General features: G+C 33.3%; 1 protein-coding gene across 1 annotated transcript in view; it reads left to right on the top strand.

Annotated features, from left to right (window-relative positions):
• The window catches only part of LOC129959052 (bridge-like lipid transfer protein family member 1), a 133,609-nt gene that overhangs the window by 105,287 nt on the left and 12,095 nt on the right, over positions 1 to 16,227 (top strand). Inside the window, exons 49-58 of the mRNA XM_056071845.1 lie at positions 293 to 383; positions 1,017 to 1,268; positions 1,408 to 1,554; positions 1,656 to 1,847; positions 2,458 to 2,607; positions 9,624 to 9,935; positions 10,581 to 10,770; positions 11,901 to 12,058; positions 13,959 to 14,157; positions 14,251 to 14,468. Of these exons, the coding sequence (XP_055927820.1) occupies positions 293 to 383; positions 1,017 to 1,268; positions 1,408 to 1,554; positions 1,656 to 1,847; positions 2,458 to 2,607; positions 9,624 to 9,935; positions 10,581 to 10,770; positions 11,901 to 12,058; positions 13,959 to 14,157; positions 14,251 to 14,468 (1,909 nt within the window). The remainder of the gene's footprint in view (positions 1 to 292; positions 384 to 1,016; positions 1,269 to 1,407; positions 1,555 to 1,655; positions 1,848 to 2,457; positions 2,608 to 9,623; positions 9,936 to 10,580; positions 10,771 to 11,900; positions 12,059 to 13,958; positions 14,158 to 14,250; positions 14,469 to 16,227) is intronic.

Here is a 16,227-nt window from a genome sequence, read left to right as displayed (position 1 = left end):
CTTGCTGTTTTAAGGTTTATATTTGTTTAAGTATTCTTAACACATTGCCTCCCATTACTCTTTTATGAAGAATGGACGGTTATAGCTGCCATTTGCAACAATATGTTAAGCATGCATTGCTGATGTTTGGTAATGTAAGTTTTATCAGATAAACATTTGACAACTTTCTTGTCATTATTTTTGTTATCATGAATGAATTTTGAGCGACATTTGATGAATTTTTAATTTTTTAATTTAATGTTTAATTTCTTTAAATATTTTGTTTAAGCAAGTTATTAATTTTCTTCATTAGGAAGCTGTTGTTAGCCCACATATTCTCGATTTCCTCGAACAAGCATTGGAACCTATTCCGATTCAGCTTACGAAAACTGCTCCTGTTTTAGGTAACTGCACCCAGTTGTTTCCCATTTTTGATGCTTTTTTATAATTTGTATTTTAAAATGTCATTTTTTTTTATTTACATAAATCTGATATTTATTCATTTTCTTTCTATCAAATTTCACTATAAACATTGTTAGACTGGTTTAAAGTTTAAAGAAAAATCTGTGAAATTGATTTTAAAGTTTAAGAGCAGTTATTAATTGCATTTAGCGTTTAATATGTAGATTTTTTTATCCAGTTATTTTTATTTTCAGAATTATCTGATTATTTCATATTCATAATGGTATATAGATATTTTACAGTTTTTGCAATATCATGCCGTATTTTTACTTTGCATCATTTATATTTAATCATTCATTCTTAATTCAATGCTTAAAAATATCTAACGAAATTTTTATAGTTTAAAAATATTTCCATACATATTGAAATTCACTGATTACTAATTTTTAATTGTTGAATTTTCAATAACGCGATGTTCAACATGTCAATAATGCATTTATACTTATGTTTTTATTTTCCTTTTTGAATTCCTAAGCCTTGAATTTAAAATTTTCTCTTCATCACCTTCCCTCCTAATGTACTTATTCATAAGTTTAATTTACATTTCGGTAAAAAATTATTTTTTATGCTTCCAGAAACCAACAAAATTGAAGACGAAGGAGCTTCATTGGTTACTCCTAGTCAATATGCATATGCATCATTTCCTGTTGATGTCATTGTATATTTTCGTATGCAGCCATCAATTTTACGTTTCAGTTGTTTGCCAATATCACGTGTGGAATGTATCTTACGATTGCCTTCTGTTGATTTAGTGTTTTCTTCAAAAAGAGCCGAAGACGATTTGTATGCAACAGCTGTTCAAGACGCTGGTTCTACTAAATCAAAAGGTAATCTTACGAACTTAAATGGAAGTTGTGGAGGCATCGAAATCTCCTGATTCTTATGCTTGCTTGTGATTCATTTTTAAATTTTCTCAGTCAATTTTAATGCAAACAAAACTTTTATCTTAATATGTGTATTTTTTAGGTGGCTTCCTTAAAGATGGTGGTAATCGCACAATCTTTGAGTCTGCATCTGTTTGTCAGACGGCTGTTGGAGGACTGAGCATGACTGGTTGTTTAGCTGATTTTTCTTTGTATATATTCCACCCATATGGTGGTGCCAAAAAAGCTGGTAAATGATGCTTTTAACTTTTTAAAATGCGGATTATATCTATATATAAGAATAGCTTCAAACTTTTTGTCTTTTTTTCCCTATATTTTTGTATAACTTAGGAAGCACTAAAGAAGGAGAAACTTCCCCTTTATCAACTAGTGAAAGAAAAGATTCTCTCAGTTTACAAGTCGAATTTGTAAAAGTCAATATTTCAAGGAGTCGAAAAATTAATTTTTCCATGGAGCCTGTCATGAATTTCCAAAAATTAGGAAGAGCATTTGACTCTGGTGGTGCTCTTATACGCTTTTCAGGTATGAAGTTTTAATGCAAATTGGTTTTCTTAGACATTACATTTAATTTCTACATTTATTGCTTGAATATTTTTGGAATGTAAAAAAAAAAAAAAAAAAAATGCTTTACTTGTTGACAGAGATTTTTTCCCTTTGAAAGAGTTTCTATCTCTGATGCACAATTGTATGCTATGTGTTATTAAACTTTTAAAGAATGAAACAATATTTTCCGTCATTGGAATGCTTGTACTCTTCTACAATTTTTTTATGGTTTATGCTCCATATAAATTGAAAATTATATTATGAAACACTATTCATTTATTTTTGTGACTTCACATAAATTACAAGATTTTTCAATGGCTTGTAATTCTTCATAATAATCTCATATTCTATGAGTTCATTTAAAGGTTTTACAAACTTAATGACTGTTAAATATTTCCCAAACTCTCCTATTTACTTTTTTTATAGTTTAGACTATCTCTAATAAAATTTCTATTAAAAACAATTGAGCTTTAAAATTAAAAAAAAAATGTTTGAAAATCAAGTATTATGCATTTTTGTAAGACAGCAATTTTTTTTTATTGCACATCAATATCAATTCTTGGTGCTAATACACTGTTTTCTCTTCTAGCTATTTGTGATATAGGATCTGCATCCTTTAAATATGACATGAGAAGACTGACTGAAATTTTAGCGTTTCCTAAGGCTTGGTACCGTCGCAGTATTGCTAGAAGAATGTTTTTGGGTGATCAGAGTACTGGAGCTCTTTATAGTGACCAAGGTAAAGTTCTGTTTAATATTTTGAACAATACTTAATTTAAAAAAAATAATATAAATCGCTGATGGAAAAAAGAATTAAATGTTCATAGTTGCCAGATAACAGAGTTTATTGATGGAGAATCATGGGTTCAAATCTTAATTAAATTTAAGGTAACTGTATTGATCTGATGTATGTTAATTTGGTCTACCTTTTAGTTAGCTTTATATGGAAGTTTTGTGGGATGAAGTGTTTATCATCACAACCACAATTTGAAGTACGTGGACCGTATATGTGATCGACATGTCTTTTGTTAGAGGCTTAAATTTGATCAGTCATGCCAGGTTCTGAAGAGTTTATCATTTAATTAATCTCTGTGGCGGTTTATTACTTGGCAGAACAGAAATTTGTTCCTTTTGAATGCAGAAGATATTCATGTAAATTGCAATGTTTCGTTATAAATGTAATTGAATTATAAAATATTACCAAAATTGCATGCTGTTGTGTAAATATCTGTCTGCATGTGAAAAATTTTGCTTAGAGGAAGTGTTTTTTTAATATCCTTTAAATGTCGTTACACATTATTGTTTTCTTACATTATGCCATTTTATATTTTTGTGCATATCCTTTTATTAACAAGAATAGTTACTGATAAAATTTTTGAAATTTGAAGTAAAGTAAGCGGTTTTTATTGCGTTATCTTTATTTTCTCTATCCATGACTTAAAAATCTTCATGAAATTTAAATCTCTGATTTATGATAGTTATATCATGTTTCTAATGATGTGGAAGTTACAGAATGAACTAAAGTAAAAAATTCTATTAATAACTCAGGTAGAGTAGTCTATCATTTTAAAAATGATGGGAGAAGTTCGGTAGGAACTCCCTGTTATTTTCACTCGCTTGGACTGGGAGTTGCTATGCTACATTTAAAACTCCTTTAATTAAAATTTGATTTCAAAGAAAGAAGAATCACTTCGCCGCATTAATTGTCAATCTATTTCTAAGATTCTTGAAGCAACAGACGGCTCATTTAGAATTATCAACGGAATTGGTACTGCTTGAGATATTATCGGATTCCAATAAATTATCAGAAACCAGTTTTACCCAACCCTGACACATGTCGATATAGAAAAAGGCATCTTGTGTATTTGTGAAAGCTATGTGTGAGTGTTTGGAATTTTTATCCGTTCGCTTAGAGTGTGAGAAAATGAATAGACACCAGATTTCTTGAACGGGCATTATAATTAATTAAATAAAAAAATGGGAATTGGATGAAGTAATAACATTTTAGACTGAAGTTAACTTGACTAATTTAAGATAAAAATTAGGAAATGAATTAAGATCTAAATTAAATTAAGAAATTGTATATATTGTCCAGTGAAGATCAGTCCAGTGAAGAGTTCAAGCAATTGCCGAATTGAGCTGTGTGCAGAGTCCTGTTGTTCATTGTAGAAGCAGCATCGTGTCGTGTGTGGAGTATCCAGTCGTGTAGTAGTGAGACGGCAGTTGAATACAGCTAAAGCGAGGAGACAGTGGAGATTTGCAGACGTTTGGAGAGGCCGTAGAGCGAAGCTACGAGAATTCCCTCCTTCTGCTGAATTCTGTCTGGCCGCTTTGTGTGCATTGGTTGCTATTGCTACCGATTACTACCTGTTATCTACTGTTTGTTGCAGTGTGCTTAATGTGTTCATCTCGGCTGCATATTTGTCGTCTTCGTGTTAATAAAAGTCGTCTTCTGTCACTAAAACGATTGTTCATTTTATCGACCAACAAATCTTGTAAAAGAACCCGACAGAAGAGTAAATCCGTAACAGTTTGGTGTCAGAAGTGGGATTTAATTGGTCGATGGTCGTTACCAGAGCAATGGAAGAAGAAATGAAGATTCTGGAAAGCTTAACTAGCGTGTTCATCAGCGAAATGAAAAATGTAATACAAGAAATAAAAGCCGGATATGAAGTAATGAATTGAAGAAAGAAAGTCCGTCGACGAAAGGAGGTTTGGAAGAAAAACTCTCCAGTATGGGTGATAGAATTATTTACGTGGAAGAGAACTTCTCACTGATGGAAGATAAATTTAGTAAAATCGAAGACGTTATTGAGCAGAAAATAAACAAAATAGAAGAAAGCTTTGAGAATAAAATAAAGGAGAAGATTGGTGAGAAATTTAAAGAGAAAATAGAAGAAAATTTAGATACTATCCAAAAAACGATCCAGAGATTGGAAAGAGAAATTATGGGCGTTTCCAATCGTGACAACTTCAAATATGGACCTACCTTGACTCGGACAGTAATCAAATTATCTTCATGCGACGGAAAGTCATCCTGGAAAGTTTTTCGAACCCAGTTCGACATCGTTGCAGAGGCGAACGGATGGAACCCTACTTCAAAGGCCTATCATCTAGCTGCATCCTTAAGAGGGGATGAAGCCAATATCCCGCAAACGTTGTCTGAACAGCAGAGATCCGATTTTAATGCTCTGTCCAGTGCACTAGATCTAAGATTTGGAGAAAAGTGCCAGAAAGATTACAGCCGCCTAGTGTTAAAGTCCCGCTATCAAAAAGCGGATGAAACTCTCCAGGAGTTCGCCTCAGATATCGGAAGATTAGCTCATTTGGCTTTCCCGGACTGTTCAGCGGACGTGCGTGAAAATTTGGCTTTACAGTATTTCGTCACTGGCGTCCGAAACCATGAGATTCAAAAGGCGCTTAGACTAACGGACCTTAAAGATATGAAATCTGCTTAATCTACGCCTTAAAATATGAGATGGTCCAGCAAACATCCCGCACAGATCGGCAGAGTATAAGAGCTAAGCAGAGAAGTAATTGTCAGAATTTAGGGATTTATTTTCTAGGACCCCAGAAGATTTTGGGACATCAAAAATGACGCAGCACAAAATCGATACAGGAAATCATGCGCCCATCAAACAACATCCAAGAAGACTACCATTTGCAAAACAGAAAGAGGTGAGGAAACTATTGAAAGAAATGAAGCAGAATGATGTCATCGAACAATCAACGAGTCCGTTGGCCTCGCCACTTGTATTAGTACGCAAAAAAGATGGTTCAACAAGATTGTGCGTGGACTACCGTAAATTGAATGATATAGCCAAGAAAAACAGTTACCCTCTTCCTAGAATCGACGGCACCCTAGACACACTATTCGGAAACGTCTGGTTTTCATCGCTGGATCTGAAGAGCGGCTATTGGCAGGTCGAAATTCATCCAGAAGATCGAGAGAAGACGGCTTTCACTACGGGACATGGACTTTGGCAGTTCAACGTCATGCCATTCGGTTCGTGCAACGCACCTGCAACATTCGAGCGCCTAATGGAGACAGTGTTAAGAGAACTCTCCCACGAAGACTGTCTGGTGTATTTGGATGACATCATCATTGTAGGGTGTATGTTTGAAGACCATTTAGACAATATCCGGAAAGTGCTAGAAGAAGGGAGAATGGCTAACCTGAAATTAAACTCCTGCAAGTGCAACTTATTCCGTCGTGAAGTAAGTTACCTTGGTCATATCATCTCTGTAGAAGGTGTGCGAAAAGATCAAGATAAGATCTCTGCCGTCAAGAACTGGTCTCGCCCGAGAGATATCCACGAATTTAGGAGTTTTCTTGGTTTATGCACGTACTATCGGAGATTCGTGAAGGGCTTTTCGAATATTACTATACCGCTTCATAAGTTAACGGAAGCCAAGCAAAAGTTCCAGTAGACCGAAGACTGTGAGAACGCTTTCAAGAACCTTCAAGAAGCCTTAACATCGGCACCGTTTTAACGTATCCACAACCCGACAAGCTATTTATTTTGGATACTGATGCGAGTAATAACAGTGTAGGGGCTGTTTTGTAGGGGCAGATCGACGATCAAGAACAAATCATCACCTACTGGAGCAAATGTTTGTCAAAAGCGGAGAGAAATTACTGTACCACCAGGAAAGAGCTGCTCGCAATTGTTAAAGCCGTGGAAAATTTCCATCATTATCTTTACGGCAGGAAATTTCTGATCTGAACTGACCACGCTTCTTTGACTTGGCTTCTAAATTTTAGAAATCCAGAAGGACAGATAGCAGCTAGATGTACAGCGATGATTTTGAAATACGGCATCGGAAGGGAACGTTGCATGGCAACGCGGACACTTTATCTAGAAGGTCCTGCACAGAAAACTGCCGTTATTGTTCCAGGATTGAAAGGAAATACGATCATAAGAACCCAATAGTACGCCAAATTACGACATCTTCAACCGCAAATTCTGATGATGAGAATGTCATTAAGACCCAACTAAATATCCGGATATTAGACCCATAATAGACTTCAAGGAATCTGCAAATAAAAGACCAGATTGGCGGGACATTTTCATCTTAAGTCCTACCACTAAACATTTTTGGGCGCTTTGGGACTCTCTCCATATTAGAAATGATGTGTTATACAGAAAATGAGAATCCGATGTGGACGCAGCTTCTCCTACCAAGATCCAGGATTCCAGATATCTTGAAGGAGTTGCATAACAGTTCAACTGGCGGCCACTTCGGAGTTATGAAAACCCTGCATAAAGTTCGAGAACACTTCTAATGGAGTAAGGTTAGAGAAGACGTCAAAGAGTGGTGTGTGCCAATCCTGTGATGCCTGTGTGTCTCGTAAGGAGCCAAAAAGACGCAACCGTGGAAGGTTGCATCGGTATAATGTAGGAGCGCCATTCGAATGGACCGCATTTGACATTTTGGGACCTTTTACCCGATCTTCCAGAAGCAAATAAATACATTCTTGCCGTTATGGATTACTTCACAAAGTGGCTTGAAGCATTTTCTATTCCGGATCGAGAGGCTTTGACACTAGCAGATGGGTGTCAAGGTTCGGGGAATCATTCCGATCAGGGAACGAACTTCACATCTGCTGTATTTAAAGCATTATGTCGAATTGTAGGGACAAAAACGACTCAAACTATCCCTCTACATCCAGTCGGATGGCATGGTGGAAAGGTTTAATAGAACCATCCTGAACAACCTCTCTCTTCTAGTGTCGAGAAATCAGCAAGATTGGGACGAAAAGGTACCTTTGTTCCTACTCGCATATCGCAGTGCTATCCATGAAACCACCGGATACACCCCTTCGCAGATGCTTTTCGGTTGTGAACTTCGTCTTCCTTGTGATCTCATGTTCGGCCGTCCGCCTGATGCGGCTTAATCGCCGGAGGAGTACATTCGAGATCTCCAAGGCACATATTGAAGATGTTCATAATTTTGCACAGGAGTGGATCAACATTTCGACCGCGAGAAGGAACGACACGAAAGCAACAACACATGAGTTTACCAAAGGTGACAAAGTTTGGTTATGGAACCCGGTTCGACGTAAAGGACTCTCTCCCAAGTTAACTCAATCTAACTGGGACGGTCCGTATACAGCCCTGAAAAGACTGAACGACGTTGTGGTTCATATAAGGAAATCACCTTCGTCGAAACCGAAGGTAGTAGTACATTGTGACAGGCATGCCACATATTATGGTTTCAACTAGTTAATTAATTAGACTATGGTCTCATAAACTTTGTAAATAGTGTAAAAATCGTTTTTAAAAAAAATTATGTTTTCATTATTATTTTTTGTGTAAAGCATTTGCATGTTGTATTTTTGTAAAGTATTTCTGTGTTGTAATAGTTAGAATTATTATTTGATTAGTTTTTAATCCTCCTAATTGAGGATTGTTTTGCCCGGGACGTGCAGTCCTTAGGAAGGGGGGGCAATGTTACAAATCCGTGATGCTGCTTCACGGCATGGTTGGTTTAATCACTGGAAAGAACATTTTACAATCATCTCCGTTGGATGCTGATCGAATGCAGGATCAGTGATCTCAGGGCTTGGCGACCATTTGGAGACAAAAAGGATATTACTGGAAACTTCCAGAATATCCAGAAGAATTTTAGCGATTCAGCCAATCGGAACCAAGTTGCGCCTGCTTGGTCCAGAAACTTGACGGCCCGCCTCCGGGGCCTATAAAAGGCAGGCAGTCTTAAGTCGAAATCAATCGTGTAAAGAGTCTACGGTGATTAGTTGGATCAGTCCAGTGAAGAGTTCAAGCAATTGCCGAATTGAGCTGTGTGCAGAGTCCTGTTGTTCATTGTAGAAGCAGCATCGTGTCGTGTGTGGAGTATCCAGTCGTGTAGTAGTGAGACGGCAGTTGGATACAGCTAAAGCGAGGAGATAGTGGAGATTTGCAGACGTTTTGAAAGGCCGTAGAGTGAAGCTACGAGAATTCCCTCCTTCTGCTGAATTCTGTCAGGCCGCTTTGGTTGCTATTGCTACCCATTACTACTTGCGGACTACTGTTTGTTGTGTGTTTCCTGTGTTCGTCTCGGCTGTAAAGTTGTTGTCAAAGGACTGTTCATTTCATCGACCAACAAATCAAAATGAACCCTGACGCAATAGTAAACCCGTATCAATATATATATATATATATATATATATATATATATATATTGTATTTAATAGCAGTTATAATTCATGCTTTCTATATTTTCAGTAAGTAATGTTATCCTTTTTTTTTATATGAATACTGTTTGTTGTGTTGTATACTAACTTTTTAGGCTGTAGCTTCCTAACTGCTTTTATGGATTGAACTACACCAGTAATGATACGTTTTATATGCAAAGATAATTTATCCTAGAGAGAGTAAGTTGATGGAGAACTTTCGCAACTTCAACCTAATCTTCTCGTATCCATTTTGCAATGTCTACGATGTTTACATTTTTGTTTTCAACTTAAACCAACAATGAGTTTCAATGTAAATTGAGTACGCTATATCAGAAACAGGTAGAAAAAAAATCCTATCTATTGCGATTTCATTATCTGTTGTGATGTCAGTCTTTTATGAAATAATGCCTTGAATTATTTAATAAAAGAGATGCTGACAACAAAAATATTATAAGAATAATTCATATAGAAATTTCTTATGTATAACACATTTGTTGCCTTATTTTTTTATGTGTCATCTATTATTTTTTGAGACTCATCTGACTTCAAATTAACGACAATATTTTTTTCTTTAGAAGATTCAGTTGAAACCAGTAGTAGTAGTGGCACCATGTCACCAAGTATAAGTAAAGCTGATTATATCGCATTTTCTTCTCCTGTGAATGTTCAGTCATCTACTAGTGGGTTAACAACATCGACGGCATCAGAAAGTGCCCCACTTTCATCAACTTCTGCGAGGCCTTCTCACAATATAAAAAATATTATTACATCAGAAAATATTAAAGAGTCTATGAAGCCCATGAGACCTCTTATTTCTAATCATGGACATAGAGACCGACTTTGGCTGAATTTAGATAGAAATGTACAAGAATCAAAAAGAGGTGTTGGTGAGTATGTTTCTTCTTTTCTGTGTTCTTTCAGAAATTGTTTTGGAAAGAAATTTATGTGTTTCTGAAGTATTTCAAATTTTTATTTTTTAATAAATGCTTCTATCTACTCTGCGATGTTGATTATTCTACAATTTCTTACCATTTATGTTTTTATTCATGTTCTGTTACCTTTATTTACAGCAAATTTGCCCTAAGAAATCGAGTTTTGTTATTTCCACATACTCTATTTTATAACTATAAACAAAGAACCCTTTGACCAACCTAACCATGTGCAATACTGAATGATTTTATTGTTGTGATGGTTTGTAACAAAATGGCCATCACCTACTCCTGCTCCAAACCCTCTGCAAAAGATACACTCCATCAGTGGAGATGTAGCCAACACAAAAACCCGCCATTGCCGTACTTTTCGTGAAAGGTGCTTACTTATCCAGCGACTTTTCGTCTCTCAAATATGACCTTTTATTGTAAAATTTCCATTTATGCTTTATGTTAAGTTTTTATTTATGTGTCTTAAAGTTAGTTCTGCAGTTTTTCCTACTACATTGTACTTTAAATTTGCAGATACTAGGTAACTTTATCTTCAAATCATATGAATGCTTAAACTGATTATATATAACCTTAACTTTTATATTGAATTAGATATTCGCAGTCCTTCAAAAAGTGGGTCTTCCAGTTATGATGAAAGCAAAGATAGTGCATCCTCAGAGCATTCGTCTCCTCTTCACTCTAGTAGGCATAACAGCTCGTGGGAAACTTTAGTTTTATTTGCCGTCAATCTGTCTCGTTTAAATGTCCACATGAATATGGGAAATGTGATGGGAAATACTACGTAAGGAAAACTTTCTTCTCTATCATCTTTGTATTTTAAAATTTTAATGAGATTTTTATGAAGTACCATGTTCATTAACGTAAAATAGAAATAAAAAATGTTAAAGTGGAACATCTTGCAAACAAAGACATGGCAAAAAGACATTACATAATTTCATGTTATAAATAATAACTATTAGCTTGTTGCTGCTTAACATCAATATAATTTAAAATCGTTGTATAAAATTTAATATTAATAGGTCATATAGTACTCATATTTCACGAAGAACAGAGAGAAATATAAGGAACTTATAAATTTTTGAGTAATTACGAAAATTGTGCATTTTTTAATAATAATATAATAAAATTTATAGTCCTAAAAGTACTATGCAAGATTTAAATCGTATTTATGTAAATATATGATGTTATCTTTTTAAAAATTGTTTTAATAGTTATTTCTCTCATTAAAAATTAGAAAATGTATACAACTTTTGGTAGTTTTATCTTTTAAAATTTATTTTAATTTTTGGTAGTTTTATCTTATTAAAAATTAGAAAATGTATGGAATTTTTAGTAGTTTTATCTTTTTGGTATGCATTAAGTTAGTATTTTGACATTGTTCAATTTTTATTTGATAAACTTGAAATTTGGCTAGTTTTATATTTAAATTCCACTTGCAGCAAATATGAATTATCTCTTTTGGCAAAATCGGCATGATGTTTTCTTGCCATGTCGTATTGATTTCGTATTTATAGTTTTTACTTCAGTTATGTCAAAATACTTTTATTGAGGAAAAAAATTAATTAATGATATTGATTTATTTTTTCACAGCATATGTTAAAACTTCACACAAATCTCTTGTAATATTCTTGCATCCATGCTTTAAAAAGTTTTAACTATGAAATCAAATTATCAGATATTTCTTATATTTAAATTATATAAAAACACTTATTTTTTTTATTCAGGTCTGCATTTTTTAAAACTTTATATTTAGTTGTATTTTATTAAAATTGGATTTTCCCTTATGATTTTGGCATCAGTATTATTTCATATCTTTAATTTTACATTCGAAATTCTTGGACTTGTTTGAATAGTAAATACGCGAAGTTTATAATAAACAGTTTGGAAATTCGATTTTTGTTGTTCTTATAGGTGGCTAACTAGAGACTTTAAATCGCAAGGAAGACTTTCAATCGGTAGTAGTGGACATAAAAACCTTTTCCTCTCTATTGGACTTGAAGGATCAACACTGGATAGTAAAGGTGGAATAGTTGGAGGAACTATTGAATTGAGTCGCATTGATACATGCAGTAAGAAAAACATTGTTTCAGCTTCATGAATTTTTTTTTGTTATTATTTATATAATATATATTTTATTATGAACCTTAAGTGGTCTCTGGCCTCTATGAACACTTTGCCTAGTAGTTAGTCGTAACAGGTTGACTTTATAACTGTGAGTTGGCAGTTTATTAAAGTCCATTATATATATATATATATATATATATATATATATAAGCATAATTTTGAAGCAGAAAGCAGTTTCGAAGACAGTGTAAAGACTTTCGAGTTTTTAACTTCGTTTTATTTTCGTCCCAGGAGACATGATTTTTTTGTACTAGCTAAAGCGCCGAGAACAACATAGAACTACACAACACGAAATGAGAAAAAGCTAATGAAAATTTCATCCCTGTGAATACATGCTATGAGATTTAAATAGGGATTTCTAATACGTGTCAATCACAAGTAAGGGAATCATAGGGATCTTTTAAAAGAATGTGCTTAACTGGACAGTATTTTATCTCTTCACTCGGAGTGTGGGAACCGCTGACTAAGGCATTTTCACAGAGCTTTTGTTGCATTAATTAAATATAAAAAGTGGAATGGGGTCAGGAAATAAGAGAATATTTTGGAATGAAGTTAATGTGAGCTAATTTAAGACAAAATTTTGGAAATTAAGTTTAAATTAGATTTTAAAATACTTTTACACACATATATAATTTTGCTGATGCGTGGCCGAAAAGAAGAAACTTTCGAAGTTTAATTTCAATTTATTTTACTCGGAGTCATAATTTGTACAGGGGAGAGGTGATGATAAACAGTTGTTGGTTCACATCGCAATACAATAGCAAAGTGACTGAAATTTTTCACTTCAATGTTTTTACTATAAGATTCTGATAGGAATTTCTCTACACGTGTCGATTTGGGGAAGGGAATCTTAGGTATCTTTGAAAGGTATGCTCAAGTCTTAAGGAGTTTTATCCCTTCACTTGGAGCATGAGTAAATGCATGTCATCAGTTTTATAGAGAACGTATTAAAAATAATTAAATAAAAAGTGAGATTTGTATCAAGAAATAAAAGAATGTTTTAGAATGAAGTAAATACGGGTTAAATTAAGGTAAAAAATTAGGAAATCAATTAAGATTAAAATTAGATTTAAAAGTATCATTACATATATAAAATATATATTATAAGAAATTTGAAATGTTAGCAGTGAATGCAATTTAATTGTTTGATTTCTTTGCGGTATTGTAATTAATAACAATCAATCTAAGAACTTTTATTTGTTGGTTATAATAATTTAATTTTGTCTTAATCTTGAAGATGTCCTGATATATTTTTTATTTTATTTATTTGAAAACAATTTGTACTTTGAACATTCCAGTTTTGTAAACAATTTAGGACATAGTTATACAAAGTACCCCCAAAAATGATTTATGAACTTTAGGGTTTTTCAGACATTAAAACGCAAAAGGCTGCCGCTTCAGAGAATTCTTAATCAGTTAATTAAGTACAGGATAGGTTTAAAGAATTATGAATTCACTAGCTTTTGTTGTGCTACAGTGTTGACAGCACTAAAACTAGCACAGCAATTTAGTTGCATGAATATTAACATTACAGAACGACGGTTAAAAATGACAAGATGCAGTGAAGTATTTAGTGTTTGTAGAACTTATCATATTAAGTTATATACTCTTTTCACTTTTTTTAAAGTTATTTTTTATATGTTATTTTAAATTATTTCATCTGCAGCCAAAAATGGGTTTCTTGACATATATCAGCTGGAGTTTTTATTCTTTAGCATTTTTAGGAATAATAAGAATGTTTAAGAAGCAAAGTTCTCTGTGTTTTTAATTTTTAAAGGAATCTTTAGTTTCTATTTTACTTTAATATTAATTAGGCCAGTATTTTCATTTATTTGTATATTTTAGTGCACCTGAAAGAAGAATGGGGTCAAGAGCCTGATCATACTGTGGCATTAAAGTTGGGCGCTTTAGAATCTCGACTAGATTATATGGGTACAAGTGTTTTGATGGGGCGTGTAAGCTCTTTGGACATAACTCTAAAAGATGAATGGAGAGTCAGTACAGTATTAAACCAAGATCATATTTCTAGTCATCCAACAAAGAGGTGACATTTTTATTTTCAATATTTTAACAATATTTTTTGTTACATTTGTGGATCTATAAAGATAATAATTATGGTATATATTGTTGCTTCCAGACCTGCTCTGATATTTGTAAATGGGGAATTGTCTTGGGACCAACTTCAACTCTTAATTTCAAAATCAACTACACCAGATTTAATAAAAATGTACTCCAAATTAGAGGAATTTTTCTCTCAACAATTTCACAGTAGTAAGCGCGTGTTTTCGTCTTTGCAACCACGGCTTCAAAGGCATTCTTTGAAAAATCGTTCAAGAAAATCAAAATCATCAGAAGGTTTGTATAATTTGTTTATTGAGTAAATGTATGTTAGAATATTTATGTTTTGCATTTTCAATTGTTTTGTTTGTTGAAATACTCTCTGAAAAATTCGCTTACAACCAAGAATGAAAATTGAATTTACTTGCCCCATGTTTTTATCAGAGGATAATATTCGAAATCATAAAGCATTCCTTTCTGTAATTTATTTCTAAAGCAAGTTCCATATGTAATTGCATGCTGAATTAGTTTTTCAACAAACATTGTTAGAAATTAAAATGAAATAAGCATTCCATTATCTCATTAGTACGTTTCTACTAACACTGATTTACAAAATTCTTACTTGATTCTAGTGTTCTCTTTGTACGCAGAAATAAGAACTGGTTTACTAATTTCAAAAGTCCCATTTATTATAACATTCACTGTTTGTTCATTGACTTCATGATCTTACCATCTGCTACAGAGTTACCACGGCACCGGGAAGATCGGGAAAATGCTGGGAGTTCAAAAATCATCTATAAAATAGTGAAACTACAGGGAATTTTGAAGTATTTTTTAAAAGACGAAAATCACAGGGAATTTGTAATTTCTTCTCTTTTCTTCGTACTTACCTTTTCATCTGCATAGGTCAATCTAATTTCCAAGACAGGGAAGAAAATATCGGTATTGAAATAGTGATTACAAACTGCTTGAACAGTAGTGGAACTATTGAAATTCAAAGAAAAAAAACCCAAACTGGTCAAACATTTTGCTCTTTTAAAAGCTGTATCTTGTTTAATTCAAGTTCTTTTCTCTCAAAATATACACATTTACCCTACATGTTCCGAGCGTGCAAAGGTCCAATTTGAAATTTTCCTGAATAAAACAAAAATGAGAATACACAGAACAGTTTGATTAATTTAATGAAGAAATTTATTGAGATGGTTCCGTTCTAATGTTTGAGGTCCAAAAAGTTTTTTTAATTTTTGGGAAGTCGTAAAAATAATTCTTGTAATGTGGCAATGCGACTATGAAAAATGGATTTAGGATCAACAAGAATATACTTGTTGAAAATCTGAAAGAAGATTCCTTCATTGGTATAAAAGAATTGTGTATGATGCCATAAATTTTTATGGATACGTCATAAATGTTCCGATCTCAAGAGATTTGCTACAGTATGCAAAATTAGCACAAGTGAGATATTATGAAGCTTTAGAAAAACCAAAAAAGTGCAGGGCTGTGGAGGAGGGGGAGGAGTCCAACAAGTGCAAAGAAGCAATTTTGCGAATTAAATTATTACGAAAGAAAAAAAAATGAAACGGATTATTAAAAAATGCACAGAAATTCGTGCCCAAATATATGAATCTGGGGCGAAAAAGGCATTGTAATGTTTTCTTGTTAAATAATTATTAAATGAGTTGTATCAGAATAACAAGAATGTTAATTTTCATTTTATTTCACCTGAATCCTTAAGATTGTGCAGCTTTATGAAATTAGAGAACAATAAATAAGCGATCAATATCTTTTTTTCTCTAACATGTATAGAATTTAGCAAAACAAAATTCACAATAAATAAATAGAATTTCTTTTTTTTTCTGTATGTAAATATAAACATTCATTTAAAATACCATCGTTTCAGATAATGTTGAAGTTTTGCTTACTTCCCCTTATAAACTGATAAAAACTAGACGGATATTGTTATTCTATTACAACTAGTACATGAGTTTTGTTTGCACGTTTCCTCTTATACTAAATATGTATATAAGAAATAAATTTGAGTAGCAACCCTGTGTAGATT

Source organism: Argiope bruennichi, chromosome X1 (assembly GCF_947563725.1).
Source record: "Argiope bruennichi chromosome X1, qqArgBrue1.1, whole genome shotgun sequence".
NCBI classification, from domain to species: domain Eukaryota; kingdom Metazoa; phylum Arthropoda; class Arachnida; order Araneae; family Araneidae; genus Argiope; species Argiope bruennichi.
The sequence above is the reverse complement of the archived record's forward strand: the minus strand, read 5'-3'. Positions and strand labels throughout refer to the sequence as shown.